The sequence below is a fragment of the Carassius auratus genome, chromosome 8 (assembly GCF_003368295.1).
Source record: "Carassius auratus strain Wakin chromosome 8, ASM336829v1, whole genome shotgun sequence".
Taxonomy (NCBI): domain Eukaryota; kingdom Metazoa; phylum Chordata; class Actinopteri; order Cypriniformes; family Cyprinidae; genus Carassius; species Carassius auratus.
The window spans coordinates 9,480,675-9,503,358 of record NC_039250.1 but is presented as its reverse complement, the minus strand read 5'-3'; the positions used below and the strand labels follow the sequence as shown (position 1 = coordinate 9,503,358).

Below are 22,684 nucleotides of genomic sequence, written 5' to 3'. Positions count from 1 at the left end.
AGGTAAAAAAGACTTTCTGGTTACATCACTTGGGCCATTCAGGTTCTTGGGTAACCAGTTCTTGATTCGTCAGATTATGGAAGAAAAACAGGTCACAAACTCGAATTCTCTTTGACTTTTACTGAATTAGTGAAGAAATTTGCACCAGCGTGGCAGTTGCATCGCCACTTGTCTGTGTCTTGAGCAGTAGTTTGTGGTTGGCCTCTGAGTCCTGGAGGCCACAGAGCGTGTGAGAGTCGTAATGAAGCGTGTGCAGCCGGTCAGACTCTCCTCGGCTTTGAACTGGCAGTGGCCTGCAGCCCATCTGATAGGGAGCGCTCTTATTTATTTATCCAGCTTGAGCTTTTTTACTGGCTTTTCTTTGAACGCCTGCCAGAGTCCTTGTGGTAACCCCTCTATTCTTTCATTCCCTATTCAGAAAATCCTCTGCCGCTTCTTGACTCGAATTCGTTTTATGTGTTTATCTGCGTTTTCCCTCACATCCGTGTGGCAAAGAGCTGGAACGCACACAAATGGGAAGGTTTTATGGTTGGATTAGGTTGTTTTGTCATTATTGTGTTGCTTCAATGAGTTTACACTTTGGCAACACAATCCCTGTGCCCTGCCAGTGAAGAGGGTTCAACCAGATTATTCTCGGCCTTGCCAAACAAGTTGAAAAGAAAGCGAATATTTGAATGGTTTTGCAGCACTTTGATACGGTGTGTTTCTCGTTTACGAGGTTTATGAGCCATTTGGCTGAGCCTCAGCTCGTCAGAGAATCAGAACGCATGGCTGTATCAGTAACCTGTGAGTGATTTATAGAAAACATACAGTGTGTTCGCTTTCCCTGTTGTTTATATAGAAACATGTTCTTATTTCGGATTACCAAAGCTATCGCTGACATGATCAACCACACGCCAACATGTCAGAGGTTTCTGTTCATTGAACATATGCTTATATTTGGGAAACTCCAGTTCTAATGCTGTTGCAATTTGCTTATGATTGCCATTTACAAAACTGCAGCATGTATAAAATCAGAGTAATCATTCAAATGCTTATTATTGGTATGTTTTATATTAATATTTTGCTGGCTGAGTTGACTAGTTGTTCAGTAATTCTGATTTCTACTTACCCTGTTAAGATTTTCTGTAGCATATAAAAAGACCACTAAATTTTAGCATATATTTTTATGTGACAGAATTTTTTTATGTTTTATAATTTTATATATATATATACATATATATACATATACATATATATATATATATATATATATATATATATATATATATATATATATATATATATATATATATATATACACATATATATATATATACATATATATATATATATATATATATATATATATATATATATATATATATACGTATATATAGATATATGTGTGTATATATAGATATATATATATATATATATATATATATATATATACGTATATATAGATATATGTGTGTATATATAGATATATATATATATATATATATATCTATATATACACACATATATCTATATATACGTATATATATATATATATATATATATATATATATATATATATATATATATGTCATTTTTTTATTTTATTTTTCTATATTCTGTTTTGTTTATTTGGAAGAAATATTTTTATAATGTTTGTTTATTTATTTTTTATTTTTCTTTATTTAAAAAAAATACTTGAGCAGGAACATTAAATAAACATACAAATTTAAATTAGAGACACTAATTCGCAAATCGCAATAATTGTTCAGTGCATCACCAAACTAAATGTTTCAGACTGCTAAGCATAAAAACACAAGATCAATGCATGTGACCTTTAAGATTAGATCCACCATAGTGTGACAATTGTTGTACAAAATCAGAATCAGAATGACCTCGATTCTCCAGGCCCCTTTCCAAGTCTTTATTTATCTGTTAAGAGAATCTGCTGAGTTGAAGACTAATGTCTCTCTCTCTCTCTGTCTCTCTTTGTCTTTCTCAGAAGCTGAACAGAGCAGTAGTCCTCGCACAGGCATTGGTTCAGACCAGGAGGATAGTCGGGCAGCCACCATGGGTAAGAGAGCACATGTACACACACATTCAAACAACCACATGTACAGGAATACTTGCAGTACACATGCATATACTGTGTGCTGCAGCATACAGTGCGGTGCAGTCCTGTAAGCGTCCTATCCTGCACTATACAAACATCCTGTTTACACAAGTCAACCTACATGCATGGCTTCAAACCCATACCCACACACTGAATATCTCTCTCTATCTCTGCCCAATTCATGTCACACTCATAGCCACATTCCCCCGTTTCAACAGAGATAGTCTGAAAGGCCAGCACTTTATTATGCACCACGTTCGGATACAAGTCTAGCTCAGTTTTTGGGGGGACTCTAGATTCTAATGATCAGGACGGTGGTTTTGCTCACATTTTCAGTCCTGCTCATAATATGCTGTGGTATTATTATGAGACTGATGGGATGGCTGAAGTTGTAAGATGGCTGAAAATACAGCTTGTCCATGACATTTTAAACATTAAAATGTAAAACCATTATTTGAAATTGCAATATTTAACAATATTACTGTATTTTTAATTAAATACATGCAGCCTTGGTGAGCATAAGAGGCATCTTTTAAACACATCTTGCTGTATCCAAATTTTAAAAAAACATAGTATACATTTTTTTGCTTTACAAAATTCTATATTAATCACATAGATCAATATTTTCAGAGAAACCCTCAAATTAAGGTAATTTAAAAGACAGTGAAACATTGTATCTGAAGCCTCCTGTTGTCCATAATTCACTCCATCCTGTGTGTACAGGCTGAACAGACTCTGCTTTGGTAAAACTTTGACATTCATTCATTTAGAAGATGCTTTTATCTAGAGTGACTTAGAAATGAAAACTAAATTGAATTTCTTTGTGCGTGAGATGCTGGTGATTTCCTTGTGTTGGAAAGTTCCATCATTTATTCCATGTTTTATTTTGTTTAACAGATGCTCCAGAGTTTCAAGAAAGCTTTGTAACTTCGGGCGTCTTCAGTGTAACAGAACTGGTGCAAGTATCAAGAAGTGAGATGCTTTTGTATTTTGTATAATATATTTAAAAGGACAGTTCACCCAGAAATAAAATCTGGGTTGAATTATCATAACTTAGTGTCATATAACTGTAGAATCTTTAAAAAAGCCACAAGGTTGAGTTAATAAAGACAAAATGTACATTTTTGTGTGGACTGTCCCTTTAAAAGTATCTCTGGGAGTCTGATACATTTTAGTGAATCATTTTCTTGTCTTCCTATCTCATTTGTCCCTTCCCACCTCCCACACAGTCTGTGTCCACATAGCAGACGCAAGCGTCAATTTCACAGCCGTTTTATGTCTGCTTTGACAGTTCCTCATTAGAAGGGAAGGAATCCCACCAGTCTGTCCAATGTAATTGATTGTGTTTAGCTGAAATTATTTTCTTTTTCCTAGTTGGCTTACAAGTGAGTCAAATAAGCGTATCACTCCTCACACCTGTGTGCAATCACAGTGTTTTACAAGTTACAGACAAACTGATAGATTGCGAATGGGGAGTAATTAAATATCTTAATGTGCATTATGCAGTTTATCACCATTACCCAACATGCTCAAACCAGATTTTTTTTTTTTTTCACTCCTACACAATATTTGATGTAAGTGTTCATATGCTGTAGGTCAGTCATGCTGGAACAACAAGCCCATTGTTCCCACTTTGTATATACATACAACAAATTCAGACGTAACTGAACACACACCATACTGCCTGGCCATTAAGCTCGTGCAATTACTGTGCATTCCAACACACACACACACACACACACACAAAGAAATGGAATGATATTAGGGAAGAGGTCAGCCCAGGTAAGAGCAGACATGCAGTGGCACAGATTCATAAGCCTCCCGTGGGTTTAAACATGAATGTGTGAGATTACACCCACATGATGCAAGTATTTAACAAGTCGTGCTGCAAAACTCCAGTTTACTGTACACTAAATAAACAATCACTGATGTTAGCCATCTGAGTAAAAAGACTAAGAAATGACTTAGACTCCAAATATTCCTCTATGTGAAGGTGCCAAGGGATTTATCAGAATGTGCACTAGAGTTTTTACTGTCCCATACAATTAAGAAATGAGGCATTGCCTCGGTACAGTGAATGAATCAAGTTCCCTACCATGGTTATTTAATATTTACCATGGTACTGAATGATTACTATTTTCATTTTATTTCATTTTCATTGCCAGGCTAGGCTATTTCAAATAATATGTGACCCTGGACCACAAAACCAGTCTTAAGTCGCTGGGGTATATTTGTAACAGTAGCCAAATATACATTGTATAGGTCAAAATGATAGAAAAAGATATTTTGTAAATTTCCTACTGTAAATATATCAAAACTTAATTTGGACATGCTCAAATATTGATTGCCCAGTATGCCCGTAGTGCAACAATGTTGTATGTTGTAAGGCTATCAGCGCCAACTAGAATTATTTCTGAAGGATCATGTGACACCAAAGAGTGAAGTAATGATTCTGAAAATTCAGCTTTGTCATCACAGGAAAAATGTAATTTAAAAATATATTAAAATAGAAAACATTTATTTAAAATTTGTATCATATTTCAGAATATTGTTGCACTGTATTTTTTGATCAAACAAATGCAGCCTTGGTAACTTAAGACACTTTTAAAAGCAAAAAAATTATATTGACTGCAAACTTTTTAATGCTAGTGCACATGTTTGTATTTTTACAAATAGAATATATATAAACAAATACACAAAATAGAAAACGATTCAACCCGGCGCTCCCGGTGAGATAAGAACTCGTAGTAGGTGCTCTGGGAATGGGGAAGCAAAATAGAATGAAAAAAACACAGGTCCCAGGCACTCAAAAAGAATTCAGGTGGAGAAGGTAAATGTTAAGAACGTGACTTTGCACTGAGGAAGACCATTGCGGTCGAAAAACATATCAGCATTTTAATTTTGATATTGGCCCTACCACAATAAAGGCTTCTTAACGTTTAACTTCTACACCTGAATTCTTTTTGAGTGCCTGGGACCTGTGTTTTTTTTTCAAATACACAAAATAGTTCTACATCAAATTTATTTAAGCTTTAACTGTTGTATGCTTATCATAACCTCTGTATGTCTGTGTGTGTGTGTGTGTGTGTGTGTGTGTGTGTGTGTGTGTGTGTGTGTGTGCAGCACCAGTGGTGACGGGCATGGGGCCGAACTTCTCTCTCGGGGAGCTTCAGGGTCATCTTGCCTATGATCTGAACCCTTCAGGGGTGGGAATGAGGAGAACCCTTCCCAGCACCTCCTCTAGTGGGTCAGTACACACTTCTCCACCACACATCTGCCTGCAGCAGACACACATCTTTTTGTCTAAGGCACTGTGTCCTTGAGCTACTTTTGACGGTTGATGAGATCTAACCTGTGTGTGTGTGTGTGTGTATATGTACAGTATGTGGTTTAAAAAAAATTGAATTGTTCTAAAGATGTCCATAAGTAATTACCATTTACCCTTCGTTTTTAAATGACCGTCATTTAAAAACAAGGGAACATAAGGAACTTTTTTTTTTCTTTCTATATATCTGTCCACTATATAAACTCCATTTGTTTATTGAGCATATAAGTAAAATGTCCATTCAACTTCTAGACTGTAATATTTACATAAATCATGTATCAGAGAGTTAACTTTGATTTATTTTAATTTCTGCTCTAACAAAAGCTGTAGTGGCATCCCAATTACCTCAAGATCAGAAGCAACAGTGACTACATTGTAGATGTTTGTATGCCAGCTGTTGTTTTTGAGTTTGGAAGTCCTTTGTGTTGCCATGAATGCAACAGCCTGCAGCAGTTGCTGATTGGTTCAAACAAACCAAAATATGTTTGGCCTATTTTGGCTGAAACTGCGGAGCATGTGAGATTTCAGGTCGGTTAGACAAGGCTTTGAGAGTTTTAAATGTACCTGTCAGCATCTCGCCATGATAAATGTTGGCCGTTAAATGTTTCTATATTGGCTGAATTAGACAGAGCGAGCCTGAGGCATTTTGAGTCAAGACACCAGTACACCTCGGTTGACAATAAGATTTGTCATGTGTGCGTCAAGGCAAAAACCACCCCAAAGCTGAATAAAAACATCACAAAACGACATCCTTACATGCACCTGGGAAAGATGAGTGAGTATGAGAAAACACGGCCCCTCACTCAGGTCTACTGAGAGAACTTCATTTGATTTATCTGCTTTTGTGGTTAGCCAATGCCTCAGTCCTGATTAATGCACTTATGTTCCATTAAACGCACTGCAAAGCTAAAACAAAAGGTGAATGTTGGCAAACTGCTCGTCGTAGCTGAGTGCCTGAGAAAATCAGGTCCAAAGGAACATCCATAAGGCACGTCCAGACAGTTTGGGAGAGCATTTGTTTGTCTGTGTAAGAAATAAGGTTTGACTAAACAATGCTTTTCTCCATCATTCATTTTTTTCCCCTTTCTTTCTCCATTTTTACTCACACAGAAGTAAGAGACACAAGTCAGGATCCATGGAGGATGATATAGACACCAGCCCAGGGGGCGAGTACTACACCTCTCCAAACTCCCCTGCCAACAGTTCACGCAACTGGCAAGAGGAGATGGAAGGAGGTGAGCCTTGTGTTTGATCGCACAAGACAACGTTTTAACATAGAAATACAGCGTTGCAAATTTTGTCAAAGGTTTTCAGTATTCCATTAATTTATTGGGCAATAACTTTAGAACTGGGCCATGAACTTATTATAGGGATGATCCCTCTGTAGCAACCTGGGATAAGGCTCAATGGTGGCTTATACTGTATTGACTGTACCAGTTCCCTCGATCCTTGACCTCTACACCATGCCACCCATAATAAAGTTTATTTTGTGCATGAGGGCTTGAATAGCTGCTCATTTTTTACACTTCTGTAGTAATCTAGTCAAACTACACTGTAAAAAGTGTGGTAACACTTTATAATAACTTTCATTAATAAATCATTAACAAACATTATGTGATGCTTAACGGATCATTAGTTAATATATATTCACAGATCTAGAAATGTGAAATAATGTGCTATAATAATGTGCTATAATAATGCAATAGTCTCAACTTTAGATTGGGTATTGCATGAACAAATGATTAATAACTGATTTGTTAAGATGTAAAAGTAGGGTGAATTTGTTCATTTGGGTCACTTTTTCCCATCAAAATGACTGCTCATAAAGATACTTATGATTAGTAAATGTTTATAATCATTTACAATTGATGAATAATTTCCACTTTAGATTGGGTACTACAAAAACATTAAAAAATAATTAATAAATGATTTAAGATGTGCAAATACTAGAAGTCTACACTACAAACAAAGAGCAAATATATGACCTTTAGACTGTGATTATGAGTTAATGAATATATAAACATGATGTGCTGAAAATGATTAATTAAGCTATATTTTCACAACATAAAATACAAATGAGCATTAGGGAATATGTTAACTGATGTTTAATGAGATTTGTAAGAATACAAAAGTGCATTGAAAGTTTAATGATGTTTGTAAACATTAACTAATGATCTGTTAAGCATTATATAATGTTTGTTAATGATTTATTTATGAAGCTTTGAATCATTGTTAACCATCTGTCAAAATCGTTCTGAAAAGGCATTTCAATTTACATTAAATAATGATCTGTTAAACATTTGGTAATGTTTAATAAGTTCATTAGTTAACAGTAACAAGCACATGATCTAATGTTTCTGGATATGTGAATATATATTAAGTAATGATAAATGAAACATTATATAATGTTTGTTAATGATTTATTAATGAAAGTTAATATAACGTGTTACCTTGTTTTAGGTTTTTGGAATTTTATAACTTTAATGTAATTTTTATATTTATAAAATAAGTTTTAATATGTTTTTAAAGTTTGTTTTTCATCTAATATTTATATTTTATTTCATCTTTAACTTTTCAACTTTTAATTGTTTTATAGATAATACATAAAATAATTTTCATAGATTTCCTTGTTTTAATCATTTAAATTTTATTTTTTGTTGACAGTAACAACTCTGGTCCATGGTGGGGTTTATTTAAATTATAAAATATTCTAAAATATATATTTTTTTTTTTACCATACACGCATAATGATGCAGAAATGCATGTCATTTTCTTCTTGCTGTCACTAGTGTACAGGTGGAACATGATCTAGTTGACACAGTTACAAAGCAAAGTAGAGGTAGAACTAAACAGTTTTTCAACTAGTGGATGCCTATTGTGCACTGAGATTTTCATCTCCACAAGCATAGTTGTGGGCCTTATTTTTGAAGCCCATTCAGATGAATGACAAACATATCAGGTTTTCAACTGCTGTGGATGAAGTCTGAAAGCACAAGCTTAGACAGGACTCGGATTTGAATTTCCTTAACGTAGTCCTAATTAATTCATGAACTCTGGTTTTTGTGAAAGTCTGCAGAAAGCAGCACTGCACTCTGTACTGTACTGTACTGTACCTTTTTGCTGTATCCTCATACTGAGAGAGACCTATTGTGTGGTTGTAGTGAAGCGTTTGACCTTTGACCCTTCAATTGTCTGCTCCTCTGCAAATACAATTTTAACCATTTTAATAATTCATCCATTAGACTTTTGATTCCTTGGGATCTTCGTGAATTTTCAACTAGAATAACTGGGTTTCCTGCTATGCTCATTATGCAAATTTGTGGTTCTGTTTTGGAGGTATTGCGATTTATGTAGTTATACAGCAGAAATACATTGAAAATATAGCTCAAGTGTTACAGTGCACATCATAACTAACGAATGAAATGGGTATAAAGAATCACTGCCTTTGATGCTCTGAATAGCAGAGAGGTTTTGATAGCCATCAACCCACCGTAAAAACCCTTCTGAATCTTATAAAACCATTTTAGGCAGCTATTTTTATGCTGAAGCAGCTCTACTAATTTCACATAAAGTAGGGCAAGCAGTAGATATAGAAACCCTACTGTAATCCACCTCATGTATAAGGGGAAGTTTCAATGAGCAATCTATGTAGGGAAAGTGTCGTTTGTGGGAACATTAAAGGATATGTGTGGTTCGTAGATGCAACTGCGGTGTTGATGTTTGTTTGTTGTTTGTACTGAAAGATGTTGTATTATCTTGCATAGTGTGCTTTTAATAATATGTAAAATTGGAGTTCGTTGGAAGGCTCTGGACCAAAATCCAGTAACCTTTCTATGAAGAGAGCATTTTGAGGTAACATGCTGAAGGCTCTCCACAAGAAGGCTATACATCTGAATTAATTTATTTCATGTTTCCGGCCAGATTTTATATGGTTAGTTCATCCAAAAATGAAAATTAAGCCATAAATTACTCACCCTGAAGTCACCCTAGATGTATATGACTTTTTTATTCTTTCAGACAAATTCAATTGGAGTTATTTTATGTTTGATGCAACTTAGTGGGTGTTGCACTGCATTGTTCCTTGAAAAGTTTAATAAAAGCTCACACATTAAAATAAAGTATCTCACACAAATGCCTCCTGCAGCAATAGGTGGCATGGCATTTGTTTTGAAACAGGGCTAAAATGCCCTAAATGAAAAAACTAAACAAAAAAAACATAAATTTTAAATTAATTTGCATGCATCATCTTTCAGTTTAATATTTATTCATGAGCAAAAGATTTCAAGTGTGTAGCACCAGATCAGCCTAAACCTTCAGAGTGTATTGTGAAATTAGAAAGGTGCTGAGTTGTCATTTCAGACCTTGCTTAATATCTGACTTTTGTCACACCCTTGTGAATATCCATTAACCCTCAAGGCGAAACTGTTGCTTTAGATCTCAGGAGACCTGCTTCACCCCTCCCCACTGATCTATAACCCACAGGAATCTGAAATCCATTACTCTGTATGAAGTAACAGCACTGGTCTCATATCAGCCTCCAGGACAAATCCTATCACACACAGCCGAACCCCCGCGGTGGACCGACCCTGCCCACCTAACTTCCTGTCTAGACGTTCCTAATGAGTTTCTCTTTAACAATCCCCCAGCTGATTGCTCTGGTCTCGTGCACCTATGGATTAAGATCTGAAGGTTAACATGTAACATTATGGGGCAGAACTGTTTCCTTCAATGATTTGTGTAGGTATATTGCACTCAAAAATGGAAATCCTATCATTTACTCAGCCTCGCATGTGATTCTAAACCTGTCTGACTTTTTTCTTCTGCCGAACATAAAAAAAGACATTTTAAAGAACGTTGGAAGCCCATTGACTTTTAATGTTTGGATGAAATAAACAAACCTGCTTTGGTGTTTCACAGAAGAAAATAAGTCAAACTGGTTTGAAGTGACTTGAGGGTGATTAAATGACAGATTTTTCATTTTTGGCGAACTATCCTTTAAACAACATCATAAAACCACAAACAATATCAAAGAATGTTGATTAAGAAGATCGCCACATATCCTTCCTTGAAAACAAAGCAGTTTTTGGAAACCTAAGATATATGTTCCACTTATTAGGATATCTTCCATATTGGGAAGGTCCTAAATAGATCACTCTGACATCCATATGGAGACATTATCTTTGATTTGACCTTAAATAACCGGTGCAGATCATCAGCTATGGACATATTTTCCCATAATCCCACTGGTTTGGCCGCAAGGAGAGTGTGCACTTTCTGCATTGCACTGCAGCAAACTCCAAACTCTCACTACACTGCGCCACCTTGTGGTCAGTTGTGGTAGCTAGAAGCATCTGCTGTGACCTGACAGAAGCATCGAGAGTGACCATGCAGTGCTCATTAATTAGCTGACTAAGCTTTCCTTTACACTCAGAAAAGTTTGTCCTTGTATAGAACAATGGAGCTGAATTTGCAGTATTCCGTATAAGCCAAGCGCAAGCTCTCCTCCCCCTCCTCCATCTCTCTCTACTTTTCTCTCTTTTTCACACAGGAATCTCCCCTACAGTTAAGAAGACAGAGATGGATAGTCCATCTCCTCAGGAGAGCTCTCCACGTCTCGGCTTCACACAGCACCACAGACCTGTCATTGCAGTGCACAGCGGTGAGGGGACAACACACACATGCATATATCTCTCTGTTCTGTCATCAACACCGCAAACGGCTAGCTGAGAGGAACAAATATACTGTACAGTTTCGACTGTTGTGTTTGGTTATAAAAACTGTCTCTGCTAATATCATCATATCATGTGCAGCCTACTTTTTATAAGGCCCTGTTAAAAAAAAAAAAGATATGGTTTGCAACATGTTTTGATACCTTGATACAAGAAAACATGTAGGGGCTTTAATTTAGCTAGCGGGAATTGTTTCGATTGTGAAAAGTCAGAGTAACATCAGGGCTTTAGCTATTACATTTTGATGAAAGAGTATAAGCCAAAACTGTTATTTCCTTGGGAATAACATGAATTGTCCTTTATAAGACCAGGGACATGCATTAAAGTAAGTAGCAACAGTTTTTTCTTCCGTTTTGTTACTCATATTTGCATGAAACTGGTTATTGAAGAAAAAAAAAAAGTAGAGTGCAGAGACTTGGTTGTATCCATCGGTTGTTAATTGGACAGAGGCAGATCTGAATGCAGGTGATGGTAATAAACGGGCTTGTTGAAATATATTAAATATGCACAGAGAAATCATTCACAATTTCAATGGGCTGAGAGGAGAGTACTGTCAGGTCATTTCTTCTAGTTGTACTGCGATCTGTCGTCTCCAGAGCCTCACAGCTGGCTGAGTTATGCTCTAACAATTAGCCTGGCTGTTCAGATGAATTGGTGGAGCGTGTCAGCCATATGCTGCCTGCACTGAAGCATCAAGCTGATATTACCTCTGCTGGGCTCTGCCAAATGTGTTAGAGCATACAAAGTGTTCTGTAGAGAATTATGATGGTTAAATCTGACAGGGACCTGACAACTCAACAAAGAGCTCTTTAATTAAGACATTAGTTATAGAGTATGCAGTTTTATCAAATGTGTCACTAAAATGCAAGGGATGAGTGTTTGTTTATATACAGGTACACTAGCGTTCAGTTGTTTGGGGTTGGTAAGATTTGATGTTTTAGAAAAAATAGTTTACTCTCCCTCATGTCACTTCAAAACTATATGACTTTCTTTCTTCTGTTTGAACATAAAATGATATATTTTAATGAAAGCTCTTTTTCATCCAGTGGCCAGGGGCTAAAAATTACAAAAAAATAAGTAAAAGCACCATACTGGCTGTCAGTGAATAATTCCAGTGAATAAGGCAGAATATCGTTGTGTCTTTCAGGTATCTCTCGAAGTCCACATCCCTCCTCGTCTCTGCACTTCCCTGGCGGACCCATTCTCCCCCAGACTGCCTCCACCTACTTCCCACACACGGCCATCCGGTACCCCCCTCACCTCAGCTCTCAAGACCCGCTCAAGGATCTTGTCTCTCTGGCCTGTGACCCGTCCAATCAACAGCCCAGCCCGGTAAGATCATCCCATTGAGCATGCCAACACATCAGCTTTCATTCACACTCTAACAATCACAGATGAAGCGTACATGAAAACGTATCCAAAATGACCCAAACATCATCCTCACTTGTTCAGCTAAACCAACCAGTACCCATAGTTCTGGGAGGACCCCATGCGGTCCCATATGTGAGCCAAGCACAGCTCTGAGCCTGCCGTGTTTATTCATATTTAACACTGGATCTGTTAGTATGCCAAATTAAAAATTAGTTGAATTTGTGCATAAAGGGGTTGTATTTTCCATATCCCATGAACAGCATGGCATAAAACAGCATATCTGAATCTCCTGACTTGGTTGGAGAAAAGCACTATTTGCTCATTTCACATGCACCGGGTACATAATAACAGAATATTCATGTTGACTTCTATCAACTTTCCTTTTAAAATGAGAGCAAAAAAAGACAGAAAGACAGACAGAAAGAAAATAAGTTTAAAACAGCAACATTTTGACTGTTTTTGGCAGAAAAAACATTAGTGGACCTCATGGAGGTCTAGTAGAAACAAGCAGCCTCAACACGATCAGACTTTACCCTTTCCGTTAAAGTCACCTGGAGTCATCATCTCTGTTTTCTTCACAAATACTCACAGTATTGCGTTGCTCTGAGCAGATGAGAACCTGTTTGTCTGGGTTTATCATATCAAGGGGGTGGAAACCATGTGGGTGGAGTTTAGGAAACACCAATTCAAAATCACTGCTTAAACATTTGAAATTTTAGTGATATTTATTTGAGCAAGCTTGTTTCCTGAAGTTAGTCTTAAAAACATGTTTATCTTGAATGCAGTGTCTCATCAAATTATAAATAAATATGCCTTAATTCTCTTGTGGCATTTAAAATTATTTATTTTAGTTTTCACGGTTTAATTTCTAATTTATTTAGACAAACAGTATAGAATTTTAATAGGGGCTGTTTCTTGGTTTTTGGACAATTATTGATTATTGGTTCATGAAAATAAATATCGACCTACCAGGTAGAATTCTTTTTTTTTTTTTTTATACCAGAGCATCCCTAAATACAATCAGTAAGTTATGGCAACATATGCTTTTCCGTTAATTTAACTCGTCAAATTAATTTAACCAATTTCTCTCCATTTTTAAAAAATTTACATAAGATAAAATTTATTTAGTCAGATTTTTAAAATATAATTTAAGCTCAAATAACTCGTATAGCAAAATTGATTATACTTAAAACATTTAAGGCAGCGAATTAGGTTTTTAAGTTGAAGTTTAAATTTGTTATGGTGTATTTTATGATAAGTAAAAATTGATAGTCTGAATGTTCTGTAAGTGGCTTTGGATAAAAGCCTCTGCTAAATGCATAAATTTAATTTAATTTTAATTTTAATTTATTTTGCAGTACAGCTGTAGTGTCTTACATTTGAAATAGCTCAAACACTTTATTGGAGTGTTATTTCTTCTCATAATGACTTAATGATCCATAATGACCCAGGATGTCATCCGAGTAACATCACTGACGGGGTGAGCCGCTCTGGGATCATTCTGCTTGTTCTTACCATGGACCAAGAATTAGCACTGGCTGGATAGCTTCATTCTGACAGTGACATAAAGTACTAACACAAAGTGTGAATGACTTATCCTCTGGGTGCCTGTAGGAAAGTCATGTGCCATTTCCACGTCAGGCAGAGAGAGTGAGAGAACAGGAAATACAGCCAAAAAGGAGGGGATCTCTTTGTCTAGGGGTGTTGCTGATGTTGGCACAAAAATGGGGGAAGAGCAAGAGAGACACACATTTATGAATCTTGCCCTGTGGCGACCGTGCCCCGCCAATTCTGCAGACTCATTGAAATTCCCCCTACTGCAGTCTGACCGTAGCCATGCAGTCACAAAGAACAGCCGCACCGACCCACAATGCCGCTGACTCACTCACCAGCTATTGTTGTGCAGGGCAGTGAGTGTGCAGTTTTACCCGCGAGAATGCAAACCAGAGCCAAACCATGAGAGAGAAAGAGAGCATGATGGAGGGTTTTATGGATTTGCGGCCAGGTTAGTGCGATAGAGCAATACATAATGGGCCGTTCACTAAAACAGTGTGCACAACGTTACTTTGTTTCTCCCACATAACTCCTGATGGTAGGAGGAGGTGGAGATATGTGACTGGACTTTAAAGTTTCTTCAGAGACCATGTCATTTTTTCCACTTTTTGAAAACTAAAGAAATTCAGGACTTCAGACAAATACAGCTTGATTGAAAAAATCTCTTAGTGAACGTAGACATCACAACATCACAATGTTTACATTGAAAAATGGATATTCATTTTGAGATTTGCAACATTTAACAGTGTTAGAGAATAAGTTTGCCAATAATTCTAGCAACTTAAAACTGTTACAGTGTCAGTAGTGTAACTGAACAATGTGTATTCTTTCTCCACATTACATGTACCCTGGACAGTTGCATTGAGTCCACTGCATTATGGGTGTTGAAGTTTCCCCTACCTTTTTGGCTATGCCACAGCCCTTTTATCTGTTTTTCATTTAGCAATATTTTTTTTAATTTCACCTTTCTACTGCATAGACAGTCAAGTTTTATCAAAAGCCCACCTTGTCAGTGAGGAATCCCCCGTTAATTGAGTTTTAAGTAGAAATGTGTGTTCACTGCTCTGTGTGTGTGCATTTCGGATGGGTTAAATGCAGAGCACAAATTCTGAGTATGGGTCACCATACTTGGCTGAATGTCACTTCACTTTCACTTTCACTTTCACAAATGATCTCTGTGTTGAGATCACATAACCAGGCATGCGTTGAAATGTAACGGTATTCAGTTCCGGTTTGGGCAGCAGAGAAGCTAATGTGGTGTAGAGGTTTTTTAATACAACAAATGAAATGTATTTCCTAATACTGTGTTCCATTCAATGCCAGATGCAAGATATTCCCCCTAGATTTCTACAGGTTGTCCTATTATGTTTCTTCTTATGCATGCAAAATGGCAATGCTGCATTAGCATTTGTTTTTGCAGGCATGCAAATATAAACAGAGATCGTTTTGTACTATTTTTAACCCAACTGTTTCTATAAACATTAGCTTAACAGGTATTATTATCTGTAATTTTGAAATCATTCTTTTAAACAATAAAGTATGGTGCAAGAAGCACCAAAGTCATTGGTTTGATTCCTAGGGAATGCATGAACTGATGAATATCTTGTAAACGTTGAATGTAATGTAAGTGGCTTAGGATATAAGCGTCTGCCATTTATAATGTAAATGTAATCAAGTATAAATGTATGTTTACAATTAACTTTGCCCTCAGTGTCATGCATCTTTATCAGTCTCAGTTTTGAAAAGTTTGAAATCTTTTTGTGCCGTTCTTTTACACTTTTCCAAGTAGGAAGTTGGAAATTCCAATTTCTAAACTGAATGGAACACTGCATTGACCAAAAATGATTAACATCTTAAGGAACTGTTAAAATCATAGTCCTTAATATGCAGATATCTAAAAGAATTTTAGCATCAAAGGAAAAAAACAGAGCTAAACAGAGCATAAGACAAAGACAGAGACAGTAGATGCATGTATTGTGATGCTAGCTGTGTAGAGGCAGTGAGGTATCCCTCCCCTCAGTGGCTGACTATTGCCCTCTCTTCCTCTGCAGCTGAATGGCAGTGGTCAGGTGAAGGTATCCAGTCACTACATCTCCTCTCAGATGCTGGCCCCCCCGCCACCCCCCGGCCTGCCCCGTCTGACGCTGCCCCCAGAGTCCAAATCCAGCACCACCTCTGCAGACGCAGCTGCCAGCTCACCCACCTCCCCCAGTAAGTGGGACGCCTGCAACCCGTCCTCTCTGTCCCACCTCTGACAGGGAACCATACCTATAGCCAAAAATCCAGACAGCAGCACACACACAAAGAAATAGAGTGAAACCCCAGGATTTACATTTTTAGAGTGATTCAATAAGCAAGAAACCTTAATCGACAAATGAAGATGGCTGGCTCAGAGTTAGTGGTCTGGCTCACATCACAAAGAAACAACACACAGTTGTCTTGGCTTTTAAATGGATAGCACATTTTATTGTATATTAAAATGTATGAACTAACAAAAGTTAGTTTAGCTTTTTCTTTCACTTTCAACAGAAAACTCAGCTTTGCCATCACAGGAATTAAATAAATTACATTTTTAAGTATATTTTATTTACTTTTTTAATTATTAATAAAAGCAGCTTTGGTGAGCAGTAGAGACTACTCAAAAATGGTAGTGCATTTATTTACATTTTTCCTTTTTAAAAATTAATTATTTATTTCTGTTAATAATCAGAATAAACAATGTTTTGTGTTTTTTGTAGTTAATTTGCAGAACTTTTGGCTTTTTACAGTTGCCAGCAAACATTGCAACTCGGCGCATTCATATAGATTTTAAAACAGTTTCAAACTGAACTGTCTGTTAAAAAAAACACAATTTCAGTGTTAGAGAAAAAAGGAAAGTGCCTTTCCATCAGTAAACCATATAAACACAGATACATTGGGATGACAAGTCGATCAGCTTTAATGGGCCAGTGCTTGCTGCCCTGTCCATTAATCATGCTAATTTAATTATTAATGCAGAGAACGGCTCAATATGTTCACCATCCGCTGTGCTGCAGAATCCCAGATGATCAATCGCTTCGATACACCATCTCACACAGTCAGACTCAATGCTCTGCATGATTATTCAGCTAAAATGATGTCCCATAATTACTTCAGCTTATCCAAAGATGTATAATAAAGATGAATGCGTAGATTGTTGCGTGTTCTTTTATTTACCAACAAGACAAAGAGAATTTTTCAAAGAAACATAAGAAAGCACATCAGCTTCTGTAATTGTTGAGAATGCTGAGTCTGAAGGAGCACATTCACTCGCAACAGACTGGTTTTTCATAAGCAGACAACAGAAGAAGCCTCCGACACACAGAATATTTATTTACACAGTCTGACGGTAACAAACAGAAACTGTGACACACTTTCAGCGTCTATTTAGTGCCTGTGTGAAACAGATGCATGCCGTACGCCCTTAAACTGCATTTTAGATCCGTACTGAATAGAGTAATATTAAACTGTGTGTTTTAAACACTAAATCCACCTGGAACCACATTTTGAAACTGATATCACTGCTTATACCTTACAGAGATTCCCGTGATGTTGAGAATTTGAGAATAACTTTATGGTCACATTTGAATCCCAGTTGCTCTCTTTCTTTCAGCATACTCTGCTCCCGGGACGCCACCTGCCAACCGCTCCTTCGTAGGAATTGGTTCTCGAGACACTGGCAGTCTGTATCAGGCACAGGTATCACAACACAAACCTCCAAATGCAGTTTATTCAGACACAAACTCACAGATCATCCCCTCACACACACACACACACACACATCTCAAATGAATAACTGCATTTTTACTACTGAAAACTTTATTTTTCTTGATAACTCTCAGAAAGCTAACCACCATGAAAATGTTAAAAATTCCATCTTGATTTCAAGCAGTACTTTAAAATTTCCCTTGAACCCCAGTGCCCTGAGGAAACACTACAGCAGCGCTAGTCTGGACCCTCTGAGAGACCCAAGCCTTCTGTGTTCAATTATAGATCAGAAATGAGCAGATCCAGTATCTATCGCTGGACCCTCAGCTGCCAAATGAAATGTAGTCTTTCACATTAAATATATAGCCAGTGTAGATACAACACCTTAACCAATATATGGGTAATTCATGGAATGTCTGAGGAATTAATTAAAAATATATAGTTTTTCTTTTTTTTAAAGATGAAAAAAATTATGTAATATGTATATTTTTATATTAAATATTTTATATTTTATTTCATGTTTTAAAAATAAATTCTGCTGTTTGTTTCATGCTCAAATTAAGCAAATTTTTTAATCATGTTTATCTTTCTTCAGACAAAAATATTAGCAAAATCAAAAATTGATTAATTGAGTTGACACGGAATGACCCAGCATAAAAACTGTATTCTGCTAAATATATTCTCTGACAACATCTTACACAATTCTATTACCAAGGAAATCATTTTTTGCTTTATTATTATTATATCATATATATAATGTTATTATTTTATTATTATTATTTGAAAATAAGACAAAACAATTATTAAACGAATGGGTTTTCTTGCAGTCCACCATATAATTTTATGAATTCAGCCTTCATATTTATTAATCACATGGGAAACTTTTGCATGCTCAGCAAAATCCTGACCTGATTAAAAGGCACAAAATAGCATCTGACATTTTTTGTGATGCTTCATGAATCCTCTAGGACACGAGCCCATAAATAAACACTTTAAGAGGTCTTCATCAGTAATAGCTGAGATTTGGCTGGGGAATGCGGCAGTGCTCAGGTAAAATCTGAACCGTGGAGGTGATTGAACTGCATGGCCGAGTGCGCTGCTGCATTGCAGTGCTTTTCAGATCCATAAAAAAGTGTAAATGCAGTTGACTGAGCCGTATGATGAAAGAGAGAGAGAGACAGAAGAGTGATCAATGAATACTGGAGGACTAGTGTGTGTTAGTGTGCATTAGAGATCATTTCTTGAACACCTTCAGCCTGACAAAGGACAAACAGACAGCAGGTACACGGCAGTTACGGTTCTTCTTCTTCTTTAGGTTCTTGTTTTGCATGTTGTCCACTAGGGAAAGACTGAACTTGTCTGGCTCTCATCTAGATCTGTGTCTGTGTCCCTTTGAGAGTATCATGAGCTTAGAGAAGGGGAATAGAAGAAGTCAAATGACCGTGGGGTGGGGGTGGGGGGTGATTTCCGTTCATTTGCTCCGTGATGGTCATGTCCAGGGCTGTCTGGTTGCTGGGGAAACCAGACGTGATGTAATTGTCAGATGAACCTGTGCTTGAGGGAGTGGAAAAAAAAATAGACCACTGTGACCAATCAAACTGACCAATCTGTGTTGTACGACCGAGACTAACATTAGAGTCATTGACTGTCCAGGCCTAGTTTGACAAAACACGGTTGTCTTTTTCTTTCTTTCCCTGTAAAAAGTGATTTTTACAGAAAAAAAAAAAAAAAGACATTTTTATTTATTTATTTTAGTTTATTTAGTTTTCTTATACAACATAAATTAGATCAACAAGCACAGTCCAATTACTATTTTTACCTGAATATAAAAAGACTTGATTATCATTAAACAGTTAACTTGTTAATTAAAAATTATTTGTTTTATCCTTTTTATTCCTTTTGTTTGCACTGTGGAAAGCAGGGTTATTATCGTCAACTAAAACTAAAGACTTTTTTTGTTATTTGAAATAAAGACATTTAAACATAATTAATAGTAATTAGTAGTATTAAATATAATACAATTTAAATATAAAATATAAATAAAAGAAGAATAATAAATTATCCTTGGCAACTAAAGTCAAAAATTGAAAGGCAACTGGAAATGATTAATAAGACACTAAACTTTGAAAACTTTTTAAAGATTTAAAAATAAATGTAATTAAACTAAAGTAACTGAAAAATATTAATAAAGAAAATAATAGTATAATATAAATAATACTAAAATAATACTGGTAAAAATCTAAGTAAAAATTTGAAGTTCCTGTCATACCTGTTTTGGCCTTTAAAAATAAATTTAAATAATCATTATAATCATTAGTATTTAACAATATTGTTTATTTAACTGTATTGTTTACAGTTTTTTTATTTTTTTGCACATGAAACATATTTTAATATACCTTCCTTCCTTTCTTTCTTTCTTTCTTTCTTTCTTCCCTCTCTCATTATTTGGCTTTGTATTAAACTCAGTTTAATGGACTTCTGTTGTTTTCTTTTCTCTGATTAAAAGGTACATTACTAACAGTCTTTGTTTTTAGAGGAGCTTGTATTTCAGCCTCACCCCCAAGCTCTCCTGAAGCATTGCAATTAAAGGGAAAGCCTGTCATTTGTTAGGCCCTTGTGGTCTAATATGTCCCCCTTCTTGGACTGTGAACCTGCCCTCGTCTCAGCTTTATATTTTCTTAACCTAAACCACCTGTCACCAAGACAAAGCCTATAGCTTTTATAGGGAACTAAATATTTAGTTTGGAGTGATGCTTAACCACTGTTAGCCTGGGCTCGACTGGTCGCTGTGTCGCTGAGGGAGTGAGAAAGTTTGAGCTTTGGATGTGCCCTAGTGCAAAGAAAAATGGAAATATCAGGCAACTGGGAAAAAGAGAACAGTCTGTAATGATGAGACAAAGATGGATTGGTAACACTACAGATTTTAACTTTATGATTTAATTTTAACACCTGTACCTTAAACTTGCTGTCTTTACAATTTAAATGATTGGAAATCACATTTGTGTGTCATTATGGATATCAAGTAAATGATTGATGTTTTCATAAAGTATTAGAATTTTAACATTGTATAATTTCCATATCTGGAGTTTGGCTATATTCAGATTTAGAGTGGCTTAATATTTATATATCTTTTATAAACTGTAAAACAGAACATTTGTTGGTTTTTAATGAATATAACAGAAGTTGTATCAATATGGTAAGCTCATATTTAGCTAGTCAAGCTTTTTTTTAATTTTCATTCATGCCACTCTTCTTGTAACCAGTTTGTTTATTGTTCCACCAATCAGCCTTAATTTGTTTGATCTGATTCGGCTCACCAACAGCAACCACTAAAAACTTCCACGAAGAAAGCAAATAGTGTGTCATTTTCATGGCACAGTGTGGTAATGGCAAATATCTGCTTAATTTAACTTCTTTAGTCAGTTTCACTTGTGGTTTTGCATTGATTTGCTTGTATCAACATTTGTATAGATGAATTTGATAATGCCTCCCCACTTTCTGGCCCGGTTCTGTTAGCCTTCACCACATTAATCAAAGAAAATACAGGAGACGACGCTACACGTGACATTTTCTTGAGCTGTTTTGATCATATTTAAGTATAAATTCTAAGCAGGCCATCAGTTTGAGGTGAGACGGGAGATTATATCTACAAAAATATTACAACCAAGAAGAGAGGCATATGTTGCGGCACATTTTCCTACCAAAGAAAGTACTGAGTTTCCATAACAAACATTAAACTGGAAATCTATTTAATCTCAACTTGACTCTCTAGAGGAAGAGGATTGTGGATTTATCTCATCGAGAGACATTTTCAGTGTGGTAAAATGGCATGTTGTCACTTGAACGCAAAGCCAAGATGATATCCAGAACTCTGGAGAATATATATATGTCTGTGTGTGTTTCTCCACAATATATTTATAAATTCAGTTTTTCCTCTTGAGTATTCAAGGATAACATTTAGCCTTTCGGTTTCGGGTGGAATGCATTTCAACAAAGGAGTGGCTGTAATTGTGCTGTCAAATTCACAGGGCTTGAAAACCAGTACGATCCCCACACTGCCCACTCTCACGGGCTCGGATTTTGATTCAGTAATCAACACCAAATATGATTTGGGAAAATTGCATCCCAATCCACTGTAGTAATCACTCAGAAAACAGCATCTTTGCATTTCCCAGCAGTGTTGACTGTCGTTATAAACGTATTTCTCTTCCTGGCAGTAATTTCTAAAGTCTGCTGAAGTGTCATGGGTTGTGTGAGGTTAATCTTAGCTCCAGTATCACTCCATTCATAGCGAGCTAGCGAACAGAAGTCAAAATAGACTGATTTCATGAAGTAAAAACTTGAAAGGTGTGGAAGTAATGTATGATTAGTCGCTTAATAATAACTTTTGGCATGTTATTTTAGATAACTGGTGGTGCATGTGGTCCATAGATTGCGAAACTGCCATTTTCGTTGATCAATGAGCAAGAGCTGCCAAAACTCTTTGGCACACTGTTTTTATACCTAAATGTGTCAAACGATTTTAATGTAGATTCTCAAGGCTGTGTGCTAATATCTGGGCACTGCATTGTGGATTTTGGGAGTCATTTGTCTGTGGTTTGGTGTTGATCAAGAATCAAGCCATCAGTCTGATGTACACAAACTCTTCAGCAGGGAATGGGAACAAATTTTATTTTTTAGCATTATTAAATCAATTCATTTGGGGGTAGTTAGACGTCTGTTGGACTGCTGTGAAATTACTTAAACCTTAGTGGAAAATATTGAGCCAGGGGCTTATGGCTTGAACTCCTTTTTTCTGTTTTTAAACCTTGTCAAATTTTCAAAAGACTTCAGTGGTCTGTGAATGAAAGCCAAAATCCTGTTATGCTTTTAAAAGGTTTTGGGTGG

The 22,684-nt window shown here is 36.2% G+C and overlaps 1 protein-coding gene across 5 annotated transcripts in view; it reads left to right on the top strand.

The window, feature by feature from the left end:
• The window catches only part of nfic (nuclear factor I/C), a 100,582-nt gene that overhangs the window by 66,974 nt on the left and 10,924 nt on the right, over window positions 1-22,684 (top strand). For 3 of the 5 annotated variants that reach the window (XM_026269592.1, XM_026269591.1, XM_026269589.1), the window contains exons 3-10: window positions 1,982-2,053; window positions 2,990-3,064; window positions 5,216-5,339; window positions 6,528-6,652; window positions 10,966-11,076; window positions 12,294-12,478; window positions 16,123-16,282; window positions 17,703-17,788. In XM_026269592.1, the coding sequence (XP_026125377.1) occupies window positions 1,982-2,053; window positions 2,990-3,064; window positions 5,216-5,339; window positions 6,528-6,652; window positions 10,966-11,076; window positions 12,294-12,478; window positions 16,123-16,282; window positions 17,703-17,788 (938 nt within the window). The remainder of the gene's footprint in view (window positions 1-1,981; window positions 2,054-2,989; window positions 3,065-5,215; window positions 5,340-6,527; window positions 6,653-10,965; window positions 11,077-12,293; window positions 12,479-16,122; window positions 16,283-17,702; window positions 17,789-22,684) is intronic. The other 2 variants (XM_026269593.1, XM_026269594.1) reach the window with 2 other exon arrangements.